Source organism: Staurois parvus, unplaced genomic scaffold (assembly GCF_062004578.1).
Source record: "Staurois parvus isolate SC_StPar_1 unplaced genomic scaffold, SC_StPar_1.0 ptg000077l, whole genome shotgun sequence".
NCBI classification, from domain to species: domain Eukaryota; kingdom Metazoa; phylum Chordata; class Amphibia; order Anura; family Ranidae; genus Staurois; species Staurois parvus.
Genome location: NW_028317873.1, coordinates 2,231,269 through 2,252,416, shown reverse-complemented (window position 1 = coordinate 2,252,416; position 21,148 = coordinate 2,231,269). Strand labels below are relative to the sequence as shown.

At 39.9% G+C, this 21,148-nt stretch overlaps 1 protein-coding gene across 1 annotated transcript in view; it reads right to left on the bottom strand.

Annotated features, from left to right (window-relative positions):
* ADCY1 (adenylate cyclase 1) overlaps positions 1–21,148 on the bottom strand; it is a 380,962-nt gene that overhangs the window by 213,632 nt on the left and 146,182 nt on the right. Inside the window, exon 3 of the mRNA XM_089669441.1 lies at positions 10,470–10,588. Coding sequence (XP_089525567.1) covers positions 10,470–10,588 — 119 coding nt within the window. The remainder of the gene's footprint in view (positions 1–10,469; positions 10,589–21,148) is intronic.

Sequence of the window (21,148 nt, the reverse complement as noted above, 5' to 3'; positions counted from 1 at the left end):
CAAAATATGGCTTTAGCCCCTTTTCACTGTATCAAAGCAAATGTAGCTGCACCATATAGGCTTTTTATATATTTGAGATGCAAACTGAAAGTGAAGGGGAGTTACAGGTTGAGGAACGTACAAGAGATTACAGCTTTCCAAACTAAGGATGTGTTTATTATATTGTTTCTAATTCTTGTGATAGCATCCAAAAAGTTAAAGGACATCTCTCTAGTGAGAGAAAAATAGAGGTTGACATTGATGACCTCTCCTTAAAAAAAATGCTTGTTAAAAGATCATCTCTGCTGAGAGAAAAATAGAAACTGACAGTGATGACCTCTCCTTATAAAAATGCTAGTTACCTAGCTGTCATGCTGATCCAATTTATTCATCATTTTGAGTCACTAGGGATCAGATATGGGTTTGGGTCAAATATGAGTTCATGCGCAGCTAGCAACCAATTACCAATCCTGCACTTCATTGAACTACTGTCAGGTGACTTAGAAGAGCTTATAATGGGGGTTGCCAGCCGTGTTCCTATAAAAGCCAGGGTTCCCAGAAGCTTTTTGCCAGTGTATTTTGGGGAGATCTTGAGTAGATAGGGAGAGCTGACAGAATGTTAGCAGGGAGAGATAGTTTCTGTTGTGCAGTGCTAGATACAGTACCATACAAAGTGAATCGCAGTGTGGTGAATTGTGGTGTGTAAAATTCCCACCCCTGTGTACACTGTGCTGTATTGTGCTAGATTACTGAGAATTGCAGTGTGGTGGGTTACATACTGTATTATTGTGTATCCCCCTCTATTTTCACAGTGCATACACCAAATAGACCTTTTAGCACTACATTTCTACTACCTTTTACCTTTTTATTGTCAACAAAAAACTTTTTTACTTTTGGGTAGGTTACAAAAACATTAAAAAGTTGTGTTTTAGGACTCGAGTCAATGTTTACATTTTATTTTTTTAGGGAGGTATATTATATCTTACTGTAGTGTTGCTTGGAACTTTTTTTGTTATTTTGAGGGTCAGCGGTATGATCTTCTTTTGGGCACAGGCAAAGCTACCCTTTGTTTGCAGCACATCACCACATAGCAGTGCAGTACAATTTAGTACACAAAATCATTACTGCTGACCTACCACCATTATTAACTCCTGCCACCACTGCTGGTCTATCATAATTACTAGCTCTGCGACCTCTGCTGGCCTGCCACCATATCCAGTTCCTGTGACCACCCCTGCTGCATTCCGGTGCTCCAGCAATGTAAAGGGGTCAAACACAATGTTACCACAGCTATTTACTAAACCTGGAGAATGCAAAATCAGGCTCATGTATGCATAGAAACCAATCAGCTTCTAACCTCAGCTTGGTCAATAAAGCTTTGGCAATAAAACCTTGAAGTTGATTGGTTTCTATGTAGAAATGTACACTCTAATACAGGGGCGGACTGACAACTCATGGGGCCCCCAGGCAACAGGGGATCATGGGGCCCCTGTGTCCTTGCCCAAACTCAAAAAAGCCTATGAAAAAGGTACCAGAGGCATCTCATGGGGCCCCCTACTGACCCTGGGCCCTCGGGCAGTGCCTGAGTTTCCAAATGGTCAGTCTGCCCCTGCTCTAATAGTACACTCGAATCATGATTTCTTGATAAAAACCTGCCTTGTATCTTCTTGTAAAAATGTTGCTTAATAAAATTGCTTACCTACTGTGTATAGAGTATGTACAATAGTTCTGTTTTGTTCTGCAAAATACTACACTCTATTTTTAGTACAATATTTCTGGATTTTTTCTTTGAAATAATGCACTCTAATTTTGATGGCTTGTTTATCAACCTGCCTGTTGTCACCCTGGAAAACTGCGATCTAGTAAAAGTTGCTTATGTATTGTTTTTTTCTTTGAAATAATACATTCTAATTTTGATTTCATGATTATAAAAACTGTTTTTGTAATCCTCAGCTCAAGCTTACAGTTACTCACTCTTCCAGGGTTTTTTCCTCCCACAAATAAATTAGCAATGCTCTGGAGCTACACAATACTTCCAAAGAATAAAATCAACTATTGATCAATTCAATCAATTATTGTTCAGCACAACCACAGTAATTAAACCACAATCCTCCCTCTAACATGTTTCACCCTCTACTGGCGCTTAAAGAATAACTTCACTTATTTTGAGAAAAAAAAAAAACATACCCCTTGGGTGATCACTGCATGTTACAAGATTTTTAGCAAACTTAGTAACAGATTCCTATATTTTGTTGATCTGAAGAAAAAGCTGATTGCTTATGTCAATATGCACAGCTGATGCTCTTGCTCGGGTTTTAATAAGGAAAATTGCAGTGTCTGAATCATTTTAGGCACGATTAACCTTTTGGGAGTAGCTCACCAAAAATGAAATGTTTGCTTTAGAGTATGTCTAAGATCTGACTTGTATCTTAGTGCAGACTTCTGGGAAAATCAGTCAGTCAATCACACAAGCAAAAAATGACATTTCTGGAGGTTGTTCTTATTAAAAAGAGAAAATTACAGCACTGCAAATTGAAAAGGAAAGGTAATATTTATTAAAATACAACAACTGGCATGTGTAGAATTTATATATGATATTTTTTTCTATTTGCAATTTTTTTTCCCACGAAAGTGTAGTTACCCTTTAATCATAGTGTAAAAGGCAAAAGGGAGGAAAGGGGAAGAAAATAAAACATTTATGCATTCCATGTTAATATCATTAATTATCATGCTTAGAGGTATATTAACCCCTTACTAATACCATTAATATTAATCAAATCTTTTTTTCAACCCTTTTAATTCTTTGTACATTATTATTATGATTCCTTGATTACAAACCTGCCTTTTGTCTCCTGGTGAAACTGCACCCTAGTAAAACTGCTTACATACTGTACATGGAGTCAGTACAATATTTCTTGGAATAATAGAAAGAAGTAGTGCCTGATGTCCAAAAGAATGCCCTTTTGATGGTAGATTAAGAGGCATTTATTGAGAGTAATGACAAGTACATCAAGCCAGCATGTTTTGGGAGAAAAAACTCTCCCTTCTTCATGGCTGTTGCTGCACAATAGTAAATGGGAAAAATTCCCACGCAGGTTATATATCTTCCAGGTGTTGGAGGAAAAACTGACTGCTGTCAATCCAGGAGCAGCAAAACTAAACCCTAAGAGGGTTTACTGCCAGTATCCACCATTGGGCACAACTGACTGGAGGGACATCTCTCTAACCACCCACCTACAACCAGTGACTGATCCAGTCAGTCCAGCGCAGTCTTCAACACAAACAAAATACCATATTTCTGGCCTTTTTCTGTGAATTAAGTATGATTCCTAACTGTACTCTAAGTATGATTTTGTGCTTATAAACGTGTCTATTGTAAAAGCTGCTTACACATTATGCATGCAGTCAGCACACTATTGTTTGTTTTCTTGTTTGGACTTTGATTTCTTGATTGTACATCTGGCTCTGTGTTCTTGTGAAACTGTGGTTGCTTACATAGCATGTATGGCGTCAGTGCAATATTTCTGGCTTTTGGTTCAGAAATTATACACCACAGTTTTATTACATGATAAAACTTGCCTTGTTTTTTTACCCTAAATTGTGGCCTAATAAAACTGTTTACATAATGTAGTTGCCTCTAATAAAAAAATACTCTAATTTTAATTTCTTCCTCTACCATAGCCGCCCAGTAAGACTGCTTACATATGCTTACAGTTGCAAGAAAAAGTATGTGAACCCCTTGGGATTACGTGGAGTTTTGCATGAATTGGGCATAAATTGTGCTCTGAATGTCATCTAAGTCACAACAATAGAAGAACACAGTCTGCTGAACATAATACTACACAAACATTAGATGTTGCCATGGTTTAATTGCACATAACATGTAAACATTCACAGTGCAGGGAGGAAAAAGTATGTGAACCTTTGGACTTAATAACTGGTTGACCCTCCTTTGGCAGCAATAACCTCAACCAAACGTTTCCTGTAGTTGCAGATCAGACCTGCACAATGATCTGGAGTCATTTTGGACCACTCCTTTTCACAAAACTGTTTCAGTGTAGCAATATTCTGGGGATGTCTGGTGTGAATCGCTCTCTTAAGGTCATGCCACAGCATTTCAATGGGGTTGAGGTCAGGACTCTGACTGGGCCACTCCAGAAGGCGTATTCTGTGCTGTTGCAGCCATTGTTTTGTTGAATTACTTGTATGCTTTGGGTCATTGTCCTGTTGCATCACCCATCCTCTGCGGAGCTTCAGTTGGCGGACAGATGGTCGTACGTTTTCCTGCAAAATGTCTTGATAAACTCTGGAATTCATTTTCCCATCAATGACAACAATCCGTCCAGGCCCTGAGGCAGCAAAGCAGCCCCAAACCATGATGCTCCCTCCACCATGTTTTACAGTGGGGATGAGGTTTTGATGTTGGTGTGCTGTGCCTTTTTTTCTCCACACATAGTGTTGTGTGTTCTTCCCAAACAACTCAATCTTGGATTCATCTATCCACAGTATAATTTGCCAGTAGTGCTGTGGAACATCCAGGTGCTCTTTTGCAAACTTCAAAGGTGCTGCAATATTGTTTTTGGACAGCAATGGCTTCCTCCGTGGTGTCCTCCCATGTACTCCATTCTTGTTTAATGTTTTCCTTATTGTAGATGTGTCAACAAAAATGTTAGCATGTGCCAGAGATTTCTGTAGGTCTTTAGCTGACACTCTGGGATTCTTCTTTACCTCATGCAGCATTCTGCGCTGTGCTCTTGCAGTCATTTTTACAGGACGACCACGCCTAGGGAGAGTAGCAACAGTGCTAAACTTTCTCCATTTGTAGACAGTCTGTCTTACCGTGGACACATGAACATCAAGGCTTTTGGAGATACTTTTGTAACCCTTTCCAGCTTCATGCAAGTCAACAATTCTTGATCGTAGGTCTTCTGAGAGCTCTTTTCTGCGAGGCATGGTTCACATCAGACAGTGCTTCTTGAAACCAGTAAACCCAAAACAGGTGTGTGTTTTTTAAGGGCAGGACAGCTGTCAGCAACACATCCAATATCATCACACTGATTGAAGTCAAGGTTGGCTCACTCCTGGCTCCAATTAGCTCTGGGAGAAGTCATTAAGCTAGGGCCTCACATACTTTTTCCTCCCTGCACTGTGAATGTTTACATGTTATGTGCAATTAAACCATGGCAACATCTAATGTTTGTGTAGTATTATGTTCAGCAGACTGTGTTCTTCTATTGTTGTGACTTAGATGACATTCAGAGCACATTTTATGCCCGAATCATGCAAAACTCCACGTAATCCCAAGGGGTTCACATACTTTTTCTTGCAACTGTATATGCCAGTCATTGAACAATATGTGAAGCTATTGTCTCTGAAATATAGCGCTCCTATTTCAGGATATAAACTGCCTCATCTCTGTACAGCAGTGTTGTAGTTTTTAAGTTTTGTTGTGAAAAAGCTATGCTATCAAACTATTTTGCCACTGGCCAAATGATACGAAAGTTAAGAGTTTTAGCTTTTTTCTTTAAGAGTGAACTTTGCTATAGCTTTTAGATCTGTTATGGCTGCTACTTCTACCGAATAATCTTAATGGTGTGGAGCTATGAGTACAAAAACAGTAAGTAAACGGAATATTTGGCAGTTGGTGTTCACTGAATCACTCTGGATGTGACTTAATTTTACACATGAATATAGACTAAAAGCCGTTTCTAGCCAACTTTATACTGACGCACTCAGGCCTCATAAACCAAGAAAATTCATATTAGAAGGTATACATTTCATTTTAGCTTACATTCTGAGAACAACATTAACCAGAGACTCTGAAATAATATACCAAAACAAAAGTCCACATCCTAAATAGGGATAACTTTTATTTCAAGACTCTAAGTAAAAAAACACAAGAACAAAACTACAATTTCATCACTCAACACAACACTGAATATAGAAAATCAAGAAAGTTCTTAAAATGCACTGGCACATTATTTTACAGGATCCTTACCTGAAAGCAGAATTACCAAAGACATCAAGATACATTTTCGACAGCCTAAAACAATAAACAAAATTCCAGCTCCCTGTAGATCTCCTAGATTGTAAGCATGAAAGAGTAGGGCCCTCTAACCCCTCGTGTGCTGTTTGTAGTTGCTGTACTGTTTCATGTATTGTCCCCCCTATATTGTACAGCGCTGAGCAAACCCTTTGACGCTATATAAACTCGATGTAATAATAATTAAAAACTAAGAAAACAAGCAAAAAAAAAAAAAACCTCACACCATATCTCTTTTTCAACACTGACAACTCTGTAGAAGGAAGCTGCAAAGTTACCATCCTAGATGCCAGCCTTAAAATTAACAATACAACAAAAGAGCTTGCCTACATTAACAAGTGCTATAATCTCTTACCCAATCCTTTCTCACTTGTTATATTGAATATGTCATCTATTTTCTGGACTGTCCATTTGATCTACCATATGTACAGTGATGCACCAAAAAGCTTAAAGACAGGACTAGTCAGCACAGATGGAACATCAAACATTTTTTAATGAAATATTGGATTTCTAAACATAATGCATTATTCCATAATAAACTGGACACGTCCTTGAGGGTCACATCTATAGAAAAAGAAACTAATTTGGAGCAATATGGCCAGTATAATAGACTTATAATAGACTTAAATCAAGAGAATAATGCTGGATTTTTTATCCCAATTGACAAATAAAGTCACAGAGGATTAATTTCTCTCTTAAATTTATCTCCAGCTCCAAATAATCGGAGATCTCATGATGATTTTTATGGCCCTCATCACCAGCTTTAGGCCATATTTAAAGTCCCCTCACGCAGGCAGAAATTTAGGCAAACCCTGGGACAAAGGACCTGCGCACAGTAGTGGAGTGACAGAAGCCTGGCCATAGAAGGCCATATCCAACGTCAGGTCCAGGTACTCCAATTGGTGATCTAGTTTCAGCAGCAACTTATCAGGAGATGATCCAGGTAACCAACAAAATTCTATGGGAGCAGAGCTAGGACTGAGGCTGACGCCCTAGTGAAAACCTGGGGGGTATGGACAGGCCAGATAGAAGGGAAACAAATAAGTAATGCTGAATTCCCCAGCAAATCACAAATAGTGTTGTTGGAGAAGATGGAGTAATGCAAATATGTGAATCAGCATCCCAGATATACAGTTGTGTTCAAAATAATAGCAGTCAGACATCACTAACTGGATCAATCACTGTTTTTGGTAGAAATTATATTTCTACATGGCAAATAATTTACTAGCAGGTGTAGTAGAGTAATAGAAATCCAACAGACCCAACAGTCATGACATGCATGCTGCTGATTCTGTGTAATTGAATCACTAATTGAAATGGCATGTTTAAAATAATAGCAGTGTGGAGTTCTATTAGTGAGGTCATTCATTCTTTGAAAAACAGGTGGCAATTATTGCCCTTATTTAAGGAAGGAAGGCAGCAAATGTTGTACATGCTGGTTACAGTGCATTTCTCTCCGAAATTCTGAGGAAAATGGGTTGTTCCAGACATTGTTCAGAAGAACAGCGTACCTTGATTAAAAAGTTGATTGGAGAGGGGAAAACATATAAAGAAGTGCAGAAAATGATAGGCTGCTCAGCTAAAATGATCGCAAATGCTTTAAAATGGCAATCAAAACCTGAAAGACGTGGAAGAAAGCGAAAAACTACCATTCGAATGGATAGAAGAATAGCCAAAATGGCAAGGACTCAGCCAACAATCAGCTCCAGGAAGATCAAAGAAGGTCTAAAGTTCCCTGTGAGGACTGTTACAATTAGAAGACGCCTATGTGAAGCCAAGCTATCTGCAAGAAGCCCCCGCAAAGTCCCACTGTTGGAAAAAAGACATGTGCTGAAGAGGTTACAATCTGCCAAAGAGCACATTGACTGGCCTAAAGAGAAATGGCGCAACATTTTGTGGACTGATGAAAGTAAGATTGTTCTTTTTGGGTCTAGTGGCCGGAGACAGTTTGTCAGACGACCCCCAAACACTAAATTCAAGCCACAGTACACTGTGAAGACAGTGAAGCATGGTTGCGCAAGCATCATGATATGGGGATGTTTCTCATACTATGGTGTTGGGCCTATTTATCGCATACCAGGGATCATGGATCAGTTTGAATACATCAGAATACTTGAAGAGGTCATGCTGCCTTATGCTGAAGAGGAAATGCCCTTGAAATCGGTGGTCCAACAAGACAACGACCCCAAACACACCAGTAAACGTGCAACATTTTGGTTCCAGACCAACAAGATTGACGTTATGGAGTGGCCAGCCCAATCCCCGGATCTTAATCCAATAGAAAACTTGTGGGGTGACATCAAAAATGCAGTTTCTGAGGCAAAACCAAGAAATAGAGAAGAACTGTGGAATGTAGTCCAATCATCCTGGGCTGGAATACCTGATCACAGGGGCCAGAAGTTGGGTGACTCCATGCAACACAGATGTACAGCAGTTCTCAGAAACAGTGCGACTACAACCAAATATTCATGAAGTCATTCAAAGGAAAGCAAAATCTTCAAACATTTTTCAGTTTATATAGTGAATGTTTGAGTTTGTAAAGAAGAATACAAACACTGCTATTTTTTTGAACAGTCTAATATTCACTTTTCTTCAATTTTTTAGAGGAACAACAAAAATTTGATATATTTTTCTTCATGTTTTGATTTGGAATAGAATGTGTAGTGTTCCTAATGCATTTGTGTGTATGGAAATAAAAGCTATTTGAAGGATTTTGAGCTTTATTCACTTTTTTCAACACACTGCTATTATTTTGAACACAACTGTACATTGAGGCCAAAAAAAGAGAAGCAATGACCATTCATGTGGAAATTTTGATCAACAAATTGAGAGTTTTTAGATCCAGAATGGATCCAATACCTCCATTTGGCTTGGGATCTGTGCGCAGGTTGGAGTAGGAACCCTGAGAGAATCCATTTTGAAAAGGGCTTAGAGTCAGTCTTAGCTGGTTTAGAAGTCAACATCTTCCAACAAAAGTGTGTTCTAGACTTAGATTTGGAGTTGGAGGCCTGAGAGAGATGTACAGAACTTTTCCTAGTAGCACGAGTAGCACAGGCTTTTCTGGGAGAGAAGAGTACTCTTACCCCCAGCACTCTCCTAAATGTGCTTGTCCAAGGATGGAATAAACAGATGTTCCCAAAAGCAGTTATTCAAGCTGCTTCTTGTGAGGGAGTTCTGCTGACAAGCATTTGATCCAAAAGATCAGTATAGTAGCAAAAGGCCACAGGTAAACGTTCTAGGTGATGGTGAACAGGGGATCTATTAAGAAGGAGCTAGGGCCTCGAGCCATGTAAGTAAGTAGTACAGATAGCAAGGGTCTAACAGACAGGCATGGAGGCAACTGTTGATTGCACAGCAGGGCTTATCATGGAAAAGGGCCAAAAGAGGACCTCTAACCTTTTGTCCATTGTCTTCTTGAACATAGGATTATCCTTTACAGGGACTGTTAATGTCTTGTTAAGACAAGAGGTGACTGGGTCCACCACAAAGACCATCAATTTCTGCAGGGAACCCTCCTCAATAGGATATAGCTGAGCAAGACATTTTGGAAGAGCAAAGAGATTTCAGGGTGAAGCCAGTCACCATAGAAGACAAGCTGTCAGGGCAAGTGGACTGAGAATGGTTTTAGCAGGTTTGACTGCTATCCTATGTTTTAGCATAGATGAGCAAAATGGCTCTACAATGTTAGAGAAGCTCTTTATTATACAGGTAGGTGCTGTGCATATTACATACTGCATAAATCTAAGGTAGAAATGCCAATAATATTTCCTTGGGGACTATGTTTACCTTCTAACATTCTGAAGTGTTTTCCACAACAAGGACTTTAGTTTCATCTGTGTGCTCAGTGCTACATTTATGCATCAGGCTGCACTAGGCCTTCCAGAACAATGATACCCTATTGTATGAGCTTCCCCCCTTTTTGCGACTGTTTATATGATTACTTTAGCAAATACCACTATGAGAATTCACTACTGATGCAAGACTACTTTTCAACTTACAAAAGACCAAAGGAAAAAGAAGAAAGATGATTTCACTTTTCCAGTACTATAAGGAACCTTTTGGCTGCTCGCTCATGCCTTCCACCCTTTTTACTCCCACCCTTTTTACTCCCACAATTCACTTACAGACCTCCTATGCAAATTATACCCTCATGGACAAATCAAAATCATATGACTGGTAATAATAACTGGATATGAAGTTGCACATTTGAAAAATGTATATGGAGTGAAACAACGGATGCGTCTGGGGTAGGTGAATGAATGCTAACACGTTCTCAGGTCAATTTGATAATCAGAATTTTTTTCCAAACAGAAAGAAAGAGAGATGATAATGCACAGAAAGAAAAGTCTTCAATCATCTATATCACTTTTGTTATATGTTTACATCTAAATGTCAATGAATGTCACTATATTTGTAAGAATGTTTTACACTTAAATGTCAATCTTACCTAACATTGTCATGTCTTTGAATGTAAATTTTATGGAAAATTCTCTCAGGTGGCTTCAGAAAATCTTCTTTCATTTCCATGGCAACATTTCTAGGTAAAAGGCTCATTAAAAGACGTTCCTAAAAAAAAAAAAGAATAAAAAAGTTAATGTTTTTGATTTTTATTTGATAAACTAAATGATATAAACAAAGACATTAATAATTGAAGTATTATCAATATTAGGAACATCTCACACAAAAGTACTATTTTATCATGAATACTATTACTTCATATGACAACTCCATTCATTATGTGGTTGATTTACGAAAGCAGTATAGGCTGTTCAGTTAGCAAACTGAATTCCCCCTTTTGCAAGGCAATTTTCTCTAAGCTTTGTGAATGTGGTCAAAATTCCTGTCAAAGAATACCCAATCATGTTTAGGGGGAATTAAAAAAAAGAATTTTTCTTTGCAGAAGATTGGATAAAGTCAGCACAGCTAATTCACTAGGCTAAGTGAAAATCCATTTTGCTTAGTGAACACGATGTACTTCTTTAGTAAATCAACCACAATATATACATGTCATGGTGTCAAGAGGCACTGGTGTCAGCCCAGGTTCCTATCCATGCAGAGTGGTAGGCTCCAGAATGTTTGCCTAAAAGGAATAATATGGGCTTTAAGTTTTCTTTGGGCTGAGAAAATCCTGGCTTGGGTCTGGAGGCTTTGTAGATTCTTGGGTAGGAATGGATAACCCAAATCTAGGTCCACAGTTTGTTGGTGACCAGCACTGACTGAAGAGAAGAGCTGATTGCAGTTCAGGGCTCCTACCTCTCCAGGAGACAAATCCCTATAATAGACAAAGCTGTCGTCAGAGCCTGGGATCGAACCTGGGCCTTCTGTGGTGAGAGGCAATGTTTCTTCTCACTGAGCCACCTGGAATGCTGAACAGTTCCCTTGACAATTCTTTGGATGATCCTGCCTTGGCCCTGTTTGTATTGAACCTTGAACTCCTTTCTCCTCCCATGAACTTCTTATAAAAGCCATGTCCATACATTTCCTCCTTGCCAGATTATTGTGCCTTCCCAGCCAATATCCCGCTTACCGATCCTGCTGCTGTCTACATCTTCGTTACCGACCTTTGGCTTGCTACTGACTACGATTCTGCCTCATCCTATCTACTACCATTTGTAAACGACCCTTGGCTTGTGACGGACACTGCTTCTGTTTGATCCCTAATCTGTTTGATCCGCTTTTGGTTTCCAGCTTGTTCATTCCCTGGTGGGTGATCCTGAGATCTGCGACCTGGTATTAGCACGTAGCCAAATCCATCTCCACCATTAGGAGCTCTGGGAAAAACCAGTTAATACTTAGACCCCGCACCTCAGGTGAGCCTGTGTCATTCCCAGGGTAATCCGCTGGTGTACCAATCCTGCTGGTTTCAGGTAAGCCTTACACTGCTGTAGCAACTGGTCTCTGAACCTGACCCAGACCGTGAGAGCTGTATCAATGATAAGTTTTATTCTTTATCTGGCAGTGGAAGGAAGAGGAAGGTGAACGAACTACTGGATGCAAAAGGATGTAGGATAGTGCAAATGTAAGCATTCTACGCACACTCTGTGTTAAAATAAAGTATTCACAAAATTTTTTTGTAGGAAAATTACCCACACATGTAACTAGTGACTGTTAGAGCATCTTACGTGGTCTAGAGTTAATGGTGTGCATTTTAAGTTTTAAGGTTGCATTTTTTCCAAGGTTCCCTTATTGACAACCATCTGCATTTGCACTAGCCTGTGTGTGTAAAAATATAATTGCCATCCCTTAGTAACACTATTTAAGTGGTATAGTTACACAAATATCAGAGCACCCCCCCCCCCCAAAGTCTTATTAAAGTCTTATCCTCCCCTGTCCTTATTCCAAGCCCCTTGCCCTTGTCCTACTGGGCCCGCAAATGCACTTTGAAATCCATACTTGGAAACTTCCGGAAGTGACGAAACGCGTCCAGGCACGTGACTTATTGACGTTCCCGGAAGTGCCGCGGTGGCCATTTTGGATTCTGGAACGCTTGTGTGTCGGCGATCCTGGGACTTACGGTACACTCCTGGTGTCCCCCCAGAGCTGAAGTGACAGTGGTGGACAGGAGTGTGACGGGGGAATTTCCTGGGGATCGGGAGACCTTCTAAACACGAATATGGGGTCTTATACTGGTCGCTATGAGCAGGATGCTGATTTTATCGATTTTATATGTAAGTGGCTACAATAAATTTTGTATATTTTTGTGATTCACATACTGATTCCTGGTCTGTTTATGAGGTCCAAAGGAACAAGAGGATACCAATTTAAGGACACTCTATGCACATTGGTTGATTACAAGCTGATATTATCTGATGTAAGGTAATTATGCACTTTTTATAAGGCTTGCAGTGATATTTATTTGAATATTTTTTACACGAGTGTTATGACACCAGAGTGTTTTTGCATGCTACACGTGTGGCACTTTAGTTTTGGTACTTAAGATAATACACTATGTTTAGATTTTGTTTTTTTGAGGTATTTTAAGAGCATCTGTGATTTATCTTCATCCTCATCTGTGGAGTAGGAAGCACCTATTTATCAAGATCTGGTTTTCACTCTGGACACATTTGTTCAAGTTTTGGACACTTTATTGTGTTGGGACTCTATTTATTTTGGGATTAATTTTTTTGGGACTTGATTTATTATTGGAATTGTGGGTTTTGTTTGTTTAAGTCGATTAACATATTAGATATTTGCCCTAGCGATGCTGATTTTTTGGTTTACTTACTGGCCCCAGTTTTCATTGTAAATTGTCTGACCTGTCTGTCTATTTGTAAACCAACTGATGCCACTCCCTCTTGTGAGTCATACAGTCAGTGCCAACAGTGTCACTGCAGAGCATTGTATTATTAGGTTTTGGTGTTAACACACTAGGGTTTATCATTTTATTCTTCCATTTGTCAGGTAGTCATTGCTGTTCTTGTCCCTGCTTGAGAGATTCAATCTCTGGAATTGTCCTTCTGACCAATGTAATTGGTACTGAAAGTTATTGGAAATTTAAAATTGTGAGTTATCACTGGAAGAAGAATAGAGGGGAAGCCTTCCAATGGGGTTGTACTGGCAACTGTTTGAGGGGATTTCTCTCATGTTGCATAGATTTTAACCCCTTTCCTGTTGTGTCTATGGGGCAGGAATTAAAATCTCCCAAATGGGTCTGACCTGTCTGTCTATTTGTAAACCAACTGATGCCACTCCCTCTTGTGAGTCATACAGTCAGTGCCAACAGTGTCACTGCAGAGCAGAGAACCTGTTCTGAGGAAGAAGAGAAATAGGAAGGGCTGGCCGGAGTGTACAGGGTGCGGTCCCTAGAAGGACTGGAGGAGAATCTGAATGGTACAGATAAAACCTAACCCCTGTACTCTAATGCACAGATTGCTGTGGTCAGAATGCACAAGCGAACTGTACATTATGCACTTTTGACACTTGTGGTGTGTGTATTATGCACCCCTGGACCCTGCACTCTGTGTGTTATAGATCTCTGACCCCTGCACACTGTCTTATGCACTCCTAACCCCTGAGCTCTGTGCATTATATACTCCTGACCCAGAACAGAGTAATTTCAGAGGTTTTATTTAACTATCGTTCTGCCCCTCTTACTGTTAGCATAATTTGAACACACCCAAAATTGCACACGGCACATGCTCTGCTATTATCCCCACCTCTTACTCCCTCCCTCTCCTCCATACTCATTCTCAGGCTGGCTGATTTTCAAAAGTTCCCAGGATTACTGCAATCCCAGTCATTCCCATGGACTTCTGAGTACGAACTTGCAATCACTTGCAGGGATTAGGTCCCAGTCATTCCTATGTGATGCGGTAAATGGCAACTCACCATGCACACATTAGTGTTTTGCAGTGCCACTTATTTTTTAAAGGAACCCCAACCTCAATGAAATGCACTAAAGACATGCATCTGTATTGCAGTTCGCTGCAATGCATGGTAAGACAATACCCTATGCATTGCAGTGAGGTGCATGTCTGATTTTTAGTTAATTGTGGCGCATTGGCAACCTACTCATATGAATGGAATCTTTTGTTGCAAAGTAAGGCCCCACAAGGGAATGGATAGATATGAATCAGCTCTTAGGGACACTCTAAAGAGACAGAAACTAATGGCACATTATAGGCATAAATTTATGCATTATAAGATGTGTGAGCCCACGTTCGAAAAACCTATAAACCTTACCCTATTCTATATAATTAAAACGTAGTTGATTAAAATTAGTGCCTAAAATTAATTAATTCACCTAAAGTAATCTGATAAGGTGGCCAACTTTTGTAAAAATCTATGGCGCTTCAGGGTTGGGGGCACGAGAGTTTATTACTTTTATTAAACTTTTTTTTGTTGTATAAAACAGGGTCACTGTGTTATTCTCCAAACAAATAAAACGGCTGTAATAGATGTGGAGTAATGACATAATACTGGAAAACAAGGAACAAAGGTTGCACCAGCCTTGTGCATTATCTCTCCCCTTGAAACGCGTCAGCCTTTTAGATGGTCCTACTGAGGTTGGGACTTGCTGGTGTGACCAAGGTACTTGCATTGCTGGTGTGATCGAGGTAAGTGCATTGTGGACTCTGATATGCCCGTATTTATAAAGTGTTTGTGAGTATATACATTTTAATCTATTTATTTAATAAAGCTGTCAAAGGTAATGCTCAAGCTGGTGCGCCCTCCGCTCCTTGGTTTCCAATCTTTTTCGTGGGTATCCCCAACCCTTAGAGGGTAGCAAGGCTTGGGCTAGCCACAGAACAGTCAAGAATCTGAAACTTTCCATTTGCCAGTACACCGCTACTAAGCGCAGGAGGGTTTTTCTTCTTTTCTAATGACATAATACAACAGGCAGTGGGGAAGTTTCTTACTGTCAAGGAAAGGGAAATGTTAATTGGTGGGGTTTAGCTATTCAGTCAAATCTAGCAACAAAGAAAAAATAGCTTAACCACTTCCTGTCCGGACACTTTTACCCCTTCCTGTCCAGGGCAATTTTTAGCTTTCAGCGCTATCACACTTTGAATGACAATTGCGCGGTCATGCAATACTGTACCCATATGAATTTTTTACCATTTTTTTGAGACAGATAAAGCTTTGTTTTGGTGGTATTTATTCACCGCTGGGATTTTTATTTTTGTAAACTACTTGTGGGGGGTGATGAAGATTTTTTTTTTTTTTTTTTTACACTGATTGCTTTTACACCCATATAGGATGTAAAAGCAATCATTTCTCTTTCTCTCTATCTGCATTCTTGCAGTCATTGAGAATTACTGAGTGAGCTGTGAGTGGTCACAGCTTGTCACATGGTACAAGGCTGTTGTGAATAGCCTTGTACCATGTGACCTCTGTGATCATTCACAGATTTCACACATAGTAAGCAATGATGTCACAAGTGACATCTTGCTTACTACTTTGCATGTGATCACTGATTCGCCAATCAGTGATCACATGATCGGGACCTCGTACAGAGGTCCCGTCCGACGATCGGTGTTTCACTGTGTCCGGAGGACACAGCGGGCACCGGATCGCGGTGGTGCGCGCTCCCAGGGAGCGCGCACAGCTAGAAAAGGCGGGTGCCGTTTATGAACAGCAACCCGCCCCTGGACTGCCACCGCCCTGCCGTTTATAAACAGCAGGCGGACGGCAAGAGGTTAAAGAAGCATACAGTCAGGTCCATAAATATTGGGACATCGACACAATTCTAAAATTTTTGGCTCTATACACCACCACAATGGATTTGAAATGAAACGAACAAGATGTGCTTTAACTGCAGACTGTCAGCTTTAATTTGAGGGTATTTACATCCAAATCAGGTGAACGGTGTAGGAATTACAACAGTTTGCATTGATTACTGCCAGGGATCCTGCAGTGCCAGACGTGTCCCCCCGCTTAAGCCAGTACGTGTCCAGGTCCGTCTGAAGTTTGCTAGAGAGCATTTGGATGATCCAGAAGAGGATTGGGAGAATGTCATATGGTCAGATGAAACCAAAATAGAACTGTTTGGTAGAAACACAACTCGTCGTGTTTGGAGGAGAGAGAATGCTGAGTTGCATCCAAAGAACACCATACCTACTGTGAAGCATGGGGGTGGCAACATCATGCTTTGGGGCTGTTTCTCCGCAAAGGGACCAAGATGACTGATCCATGTACAGGACAGAATGAATGGGGCCATGTATCGTGAGATTTTGAGCGCAAACCTCCTTCCATCAGCAAGGGCATTGAATATGAAACGTGGCTGGGTCTTCTAACATGACAATGATCCCAAACATACCGCCCGGGCAAGGAAAGAGTGGCTTCGTAAGAAGCATTTCAAGGTCCTGGAGTGGCCTAGCCAGTCTCCAGATCTCAACCCCATAGAAAACCTTTGGAGGGAGTTGAAAGTCCGTGTTGCCCAGTGACAGCCCCAAAACATCACTGCTCTAGAGGAGATCTGCATGGAGGATGGGCCAACATACCAGCAACAGTGTGTGCCAACCTTGTGAAGACTTACAGGAAACGTTTGACCTCTGTCATTGCCAACAAAGGATATATAACAAAGTATTGAGATGAACTTTTGATATTGACCAAATACTTATTTTCCACCATAATTTGCAAATAAATTATTTCCAAATCAGCCAATGTGATTGTCTGGATTTTTTTTCTCATTTTGTCTCTCATAGTTGAGGTCTACCTATGATGCCAATTACAGGCATCTTTTTTAAGTGGGAGAACTTGCACAAATGGAGGCTGACTAAATACTTTTTTGCCCCACTGTGTATGTGTGTGTATATATATATATATATTCACACTGGAATTAATAGAGCAGTCTTTTCAGGTCATTACACTAATAAATTGTATTGTGCCTATTTTCACAGCCATTTTTATGGATAAGCTGGATCCACATGGACATCCTTATACCTTCCCTATAGGGTATGTTTAACCTGTTAAAAATTAAAATATGTATATATTTTTGTGAGAGTGATCACTATATGAATTTTTCAACTTATAGATACAGGGCCCTGTTCAATAAAGGGATTTTTATAATATGTTCAAAGATGTTGGAGCTGTACTTTGTCCTGTATGACCTAATAATATGTAGAAATTGGAGCACCCCTATTCCCTGGTTATATTGTATTATTAGGTTTTGGTGTTAACACACTAGGGTTTATCATTTTATTCTTCCATTTGTCAGGTAGTCATTGCTGTTCTTGTCCCTGCTTGAGAGATTCAATCTCTGGAATTGTCCTTCTGACCAATGTAATTGGTACTGAAAGGTATTGGAAATTTAAAATTGTGAGTTATCACTGGAAGAAGAATAGAGGGGAAGCCTTCCAATGGGTTGTACTGGCAACTGTTTGAGGGGATTTCTCTCATGTTGCATAGATTTTAACCCCTTTCCTGTTGTGTCTATGGGGCAGGAATTAAAATCTCCCAAATGGGTCACGTGGCAAAAAAATGGACAGGTATTTTAATACTTCCCTGCTCTATCGAAAATGAAAAAGGGCTTTAAATCAAACAGCAACAAACAGTACCTGGAACAAAATATAAATGTTTGGAGCCTGAGGCAGGTAGCCTGGCAGTAAGCATGTAGCAGTGGAGGTGGATCTATTAATTTGTTTTAGGGACAAGTGGCTTAAAATTGACATTTACCGTTAGATAAATGTGATTTAGACAAAGGTTACCATTTCCCCAAATGTTCTGGAAAATATTGTTTATAAGGGACAGCTACATCATCTACAATTAATACTTTTCTAATAGGGCACCTGATGGCGGGTAAATATGCACTTGGAAAACAAATTTTCTAATCTCTAATTTCCATATCCAGCAGTCCTTTGAGATATTGCTTTGGCTATCTGATTAGAGCAGAGTTTCTCAATCTTTTGTCCCCTTTCACATGAGGCGGATCCATCAGCGTGATCTGCCTGCTCAGTGGGGGATCTTTCCGCTGATCCCCGCTGAGCAGGCAGATGACAGGTCTCTGTCCGCTCTGCTGCTGCAGAGTTGACACAGACACTGCCCACTGATTTCAATGGGATGGTCAGGTGGAAACAGATCACCTATCCATTTCCACTCGATTGTCATCCAATTTGATCCACTGGACGGATGGGGAACAGATCCCCATCCATCTGTTTTTGGCGTACAGGATCAGATCAGATGTTGGTGGGTGTCAGTGGACTATTGTCTGCTGACACCCGCCGGTCTATAGAAGTCTATGGATGGACCGATCAAGTCCCCTGAAAAATGGGCAGGTGGACCCCATCGGTCCACTCGTATGAAAGGGGCCTTTTTCAGTCAAGGCACCCTTTAAAATTCTGCATAATTGTGAGTCATCCTTTCAAATTCTCTACAATTTTGAGGCACCCTTTCAAATTATCCACAATCTTGGGGCACCCTTTCAAATTTTCCACAATCTTGGGGCACCCTTTCAAATTATCCGCAATCTTGGGGCACCCTTTCAAATTATCCGCAATCTTGGGGCACCCTTTCAAATTTTCCACAATCTTGGGACACCCTTTCAAATTATCCGCAATCTTGGGGCACCCTTTCAAATTATCCGCAATCTTGGGGCACCCTTTCAAATTATCCACAATCTTGGGGCACCTTTTCAAATTTTCCACAATCTTGGGGCACCTTTTCAAATTTTCCACAATCTTGGGGCACCTTTTCAAATTATCCGCAATCTTGAGGCATCCATTACAAAACGTAAAAAACAAAATTAATAGTTCTATAAAATGCAGCAACATCTGCACATGTAGTACACCCAACGTTAGAGGTGATATAGTCTTCCAAATCAAATACACTTTTGCACACTAGTACTGACAAGTACACCATTGTTTCTCTTCCCCTCAGTTTCTCTCTCTCTCACTCGCTAATGTGACCCTAGTGCTTTTGGAGAGGGGCAGGGCAGTGGCAAGTAAGGATCCTGTGCTGGTGCCCAATGTCCTTCTTATCAACTAATGACATTATGTCGCCGGCGGCTAGAAAGTTGTAATGCTGCACAATGAAAACCTGTGGCTTTGTGTAACTAAAAGGCAGGCTTGTACACAATTTTTCGGCCAATTTGTAGGCATTTTGCCAATGCACCCTTGAAGAAACCTGAAGGCACTTCAGGGTGCCTGGGCACGCTGGTTGAAAAAGCTGGGGTTAGAGAGTAGTTCTGGTGTTATCTAACCATACTTTCAACATCTTTGCTTGAATGCCTTTCTGTAAGGAGCTATATTGTTTATCCTCCCTCTGGACTAAACCTGCTGTAGTTGTGTAACGCTGAACCTGATGAGCAGGTGTCTTAGTTCAACCTTGCTAGGTTTATAACCTTGGCTTACGGAGGCAATAGAGTAACAGTGCAGTTAAAAGTGGAAAAGGACATCATCATCAGGCATGAGTTTGATTTGCTGCAGTGTAGAGGATTTTTACCTCAAAATTCAGAGGTGAGGTAGGCAAAGTTGCCTGTGTTGCAAGAAAATGATTTATGATCATTTCTTCAATAAGGTACTATTTGCCAAATACTAATAAAAATTGTCATACTATAATAAAGGGCATTAAAATGAACAATTACAAATATAAACCATCATATATGATATAACAATGACTGCTTATAATGAACAATAAATATAATAATTACACTTTATAGAAATACAATATGGTATATAATATATTAAAAGAAATGATGGCTATGATGAGGAACATTATATTTTTGTGATACTAACATACAGTATTGGGGGTTGCAAAATCAGGTTCAACTCTGCATAGAAACCAATCAGCTTCCAGGTTTTATTGTCAAAGCTTAATTGAACAAGTTGAATTTAGGAGCTAATTGGCTACCATGCACATCTGCACCAGATTCTCAGAGCATCCGTTTTAGTAAATCCCCCCCCATTGTTTAACCAGAATACTAGTATATATATAAAGTAAATATAGAATCTTATGGATTAATTAATGGATATATGCATAACCTACATTGATTCTCAAGATTATGGCAAGCAACTGAATAAGTTTTCTATGATTTCTCAAATTGTTTAGGTCTTCAGGATGAGAGTTATTAAAGTAAATATCCTTGTTGCCTGGATACTCCATTTTATGATTACATATTTATTCAGGTTGAAAAAAGACACAAGCCCATTCAGTTCAACCAATAGAAAAAATAAACAATAAATAAATAGACACCCTCCATTTACAGAATTCTATACTCCCTATAAAGCAAGGTCCTATTTGCTGTGGGGGAAAAAAATAATTTCTTTCCTGATTCCCCCGGAAGGCAGTCAGATATTCCCTGGATCAATTATCTCTGGTCTTCCTTTCAATGTTAATGTCCAGTTATATTTTTTGTGCATTTAGGAATATGTCCAGCTTGTTTTTAAAACAATCTACAGAGCTTGCCAGAACTAGCCTATTCCATACTTTACAACTCTTACTGTCAAGACGCCTTTCCGTACGTGAAATCTCTTTTCCTTCAGATGTAAAGAGTGCCCCGATGTCTTTTGTAATCACTTGAAAGTGAATATTTCTATTTCACTACATGAACCATTAATGTATTTATACTTGATGATCATATCCCCCATTAATCACCTCTTCTCAAGAGAGAATAAATTCAGTTCAGCTGATTAATCCCCTCATGTTTTGCATTGTATTGGTATTGTTCTGTCACATGTTCTGTCCCCC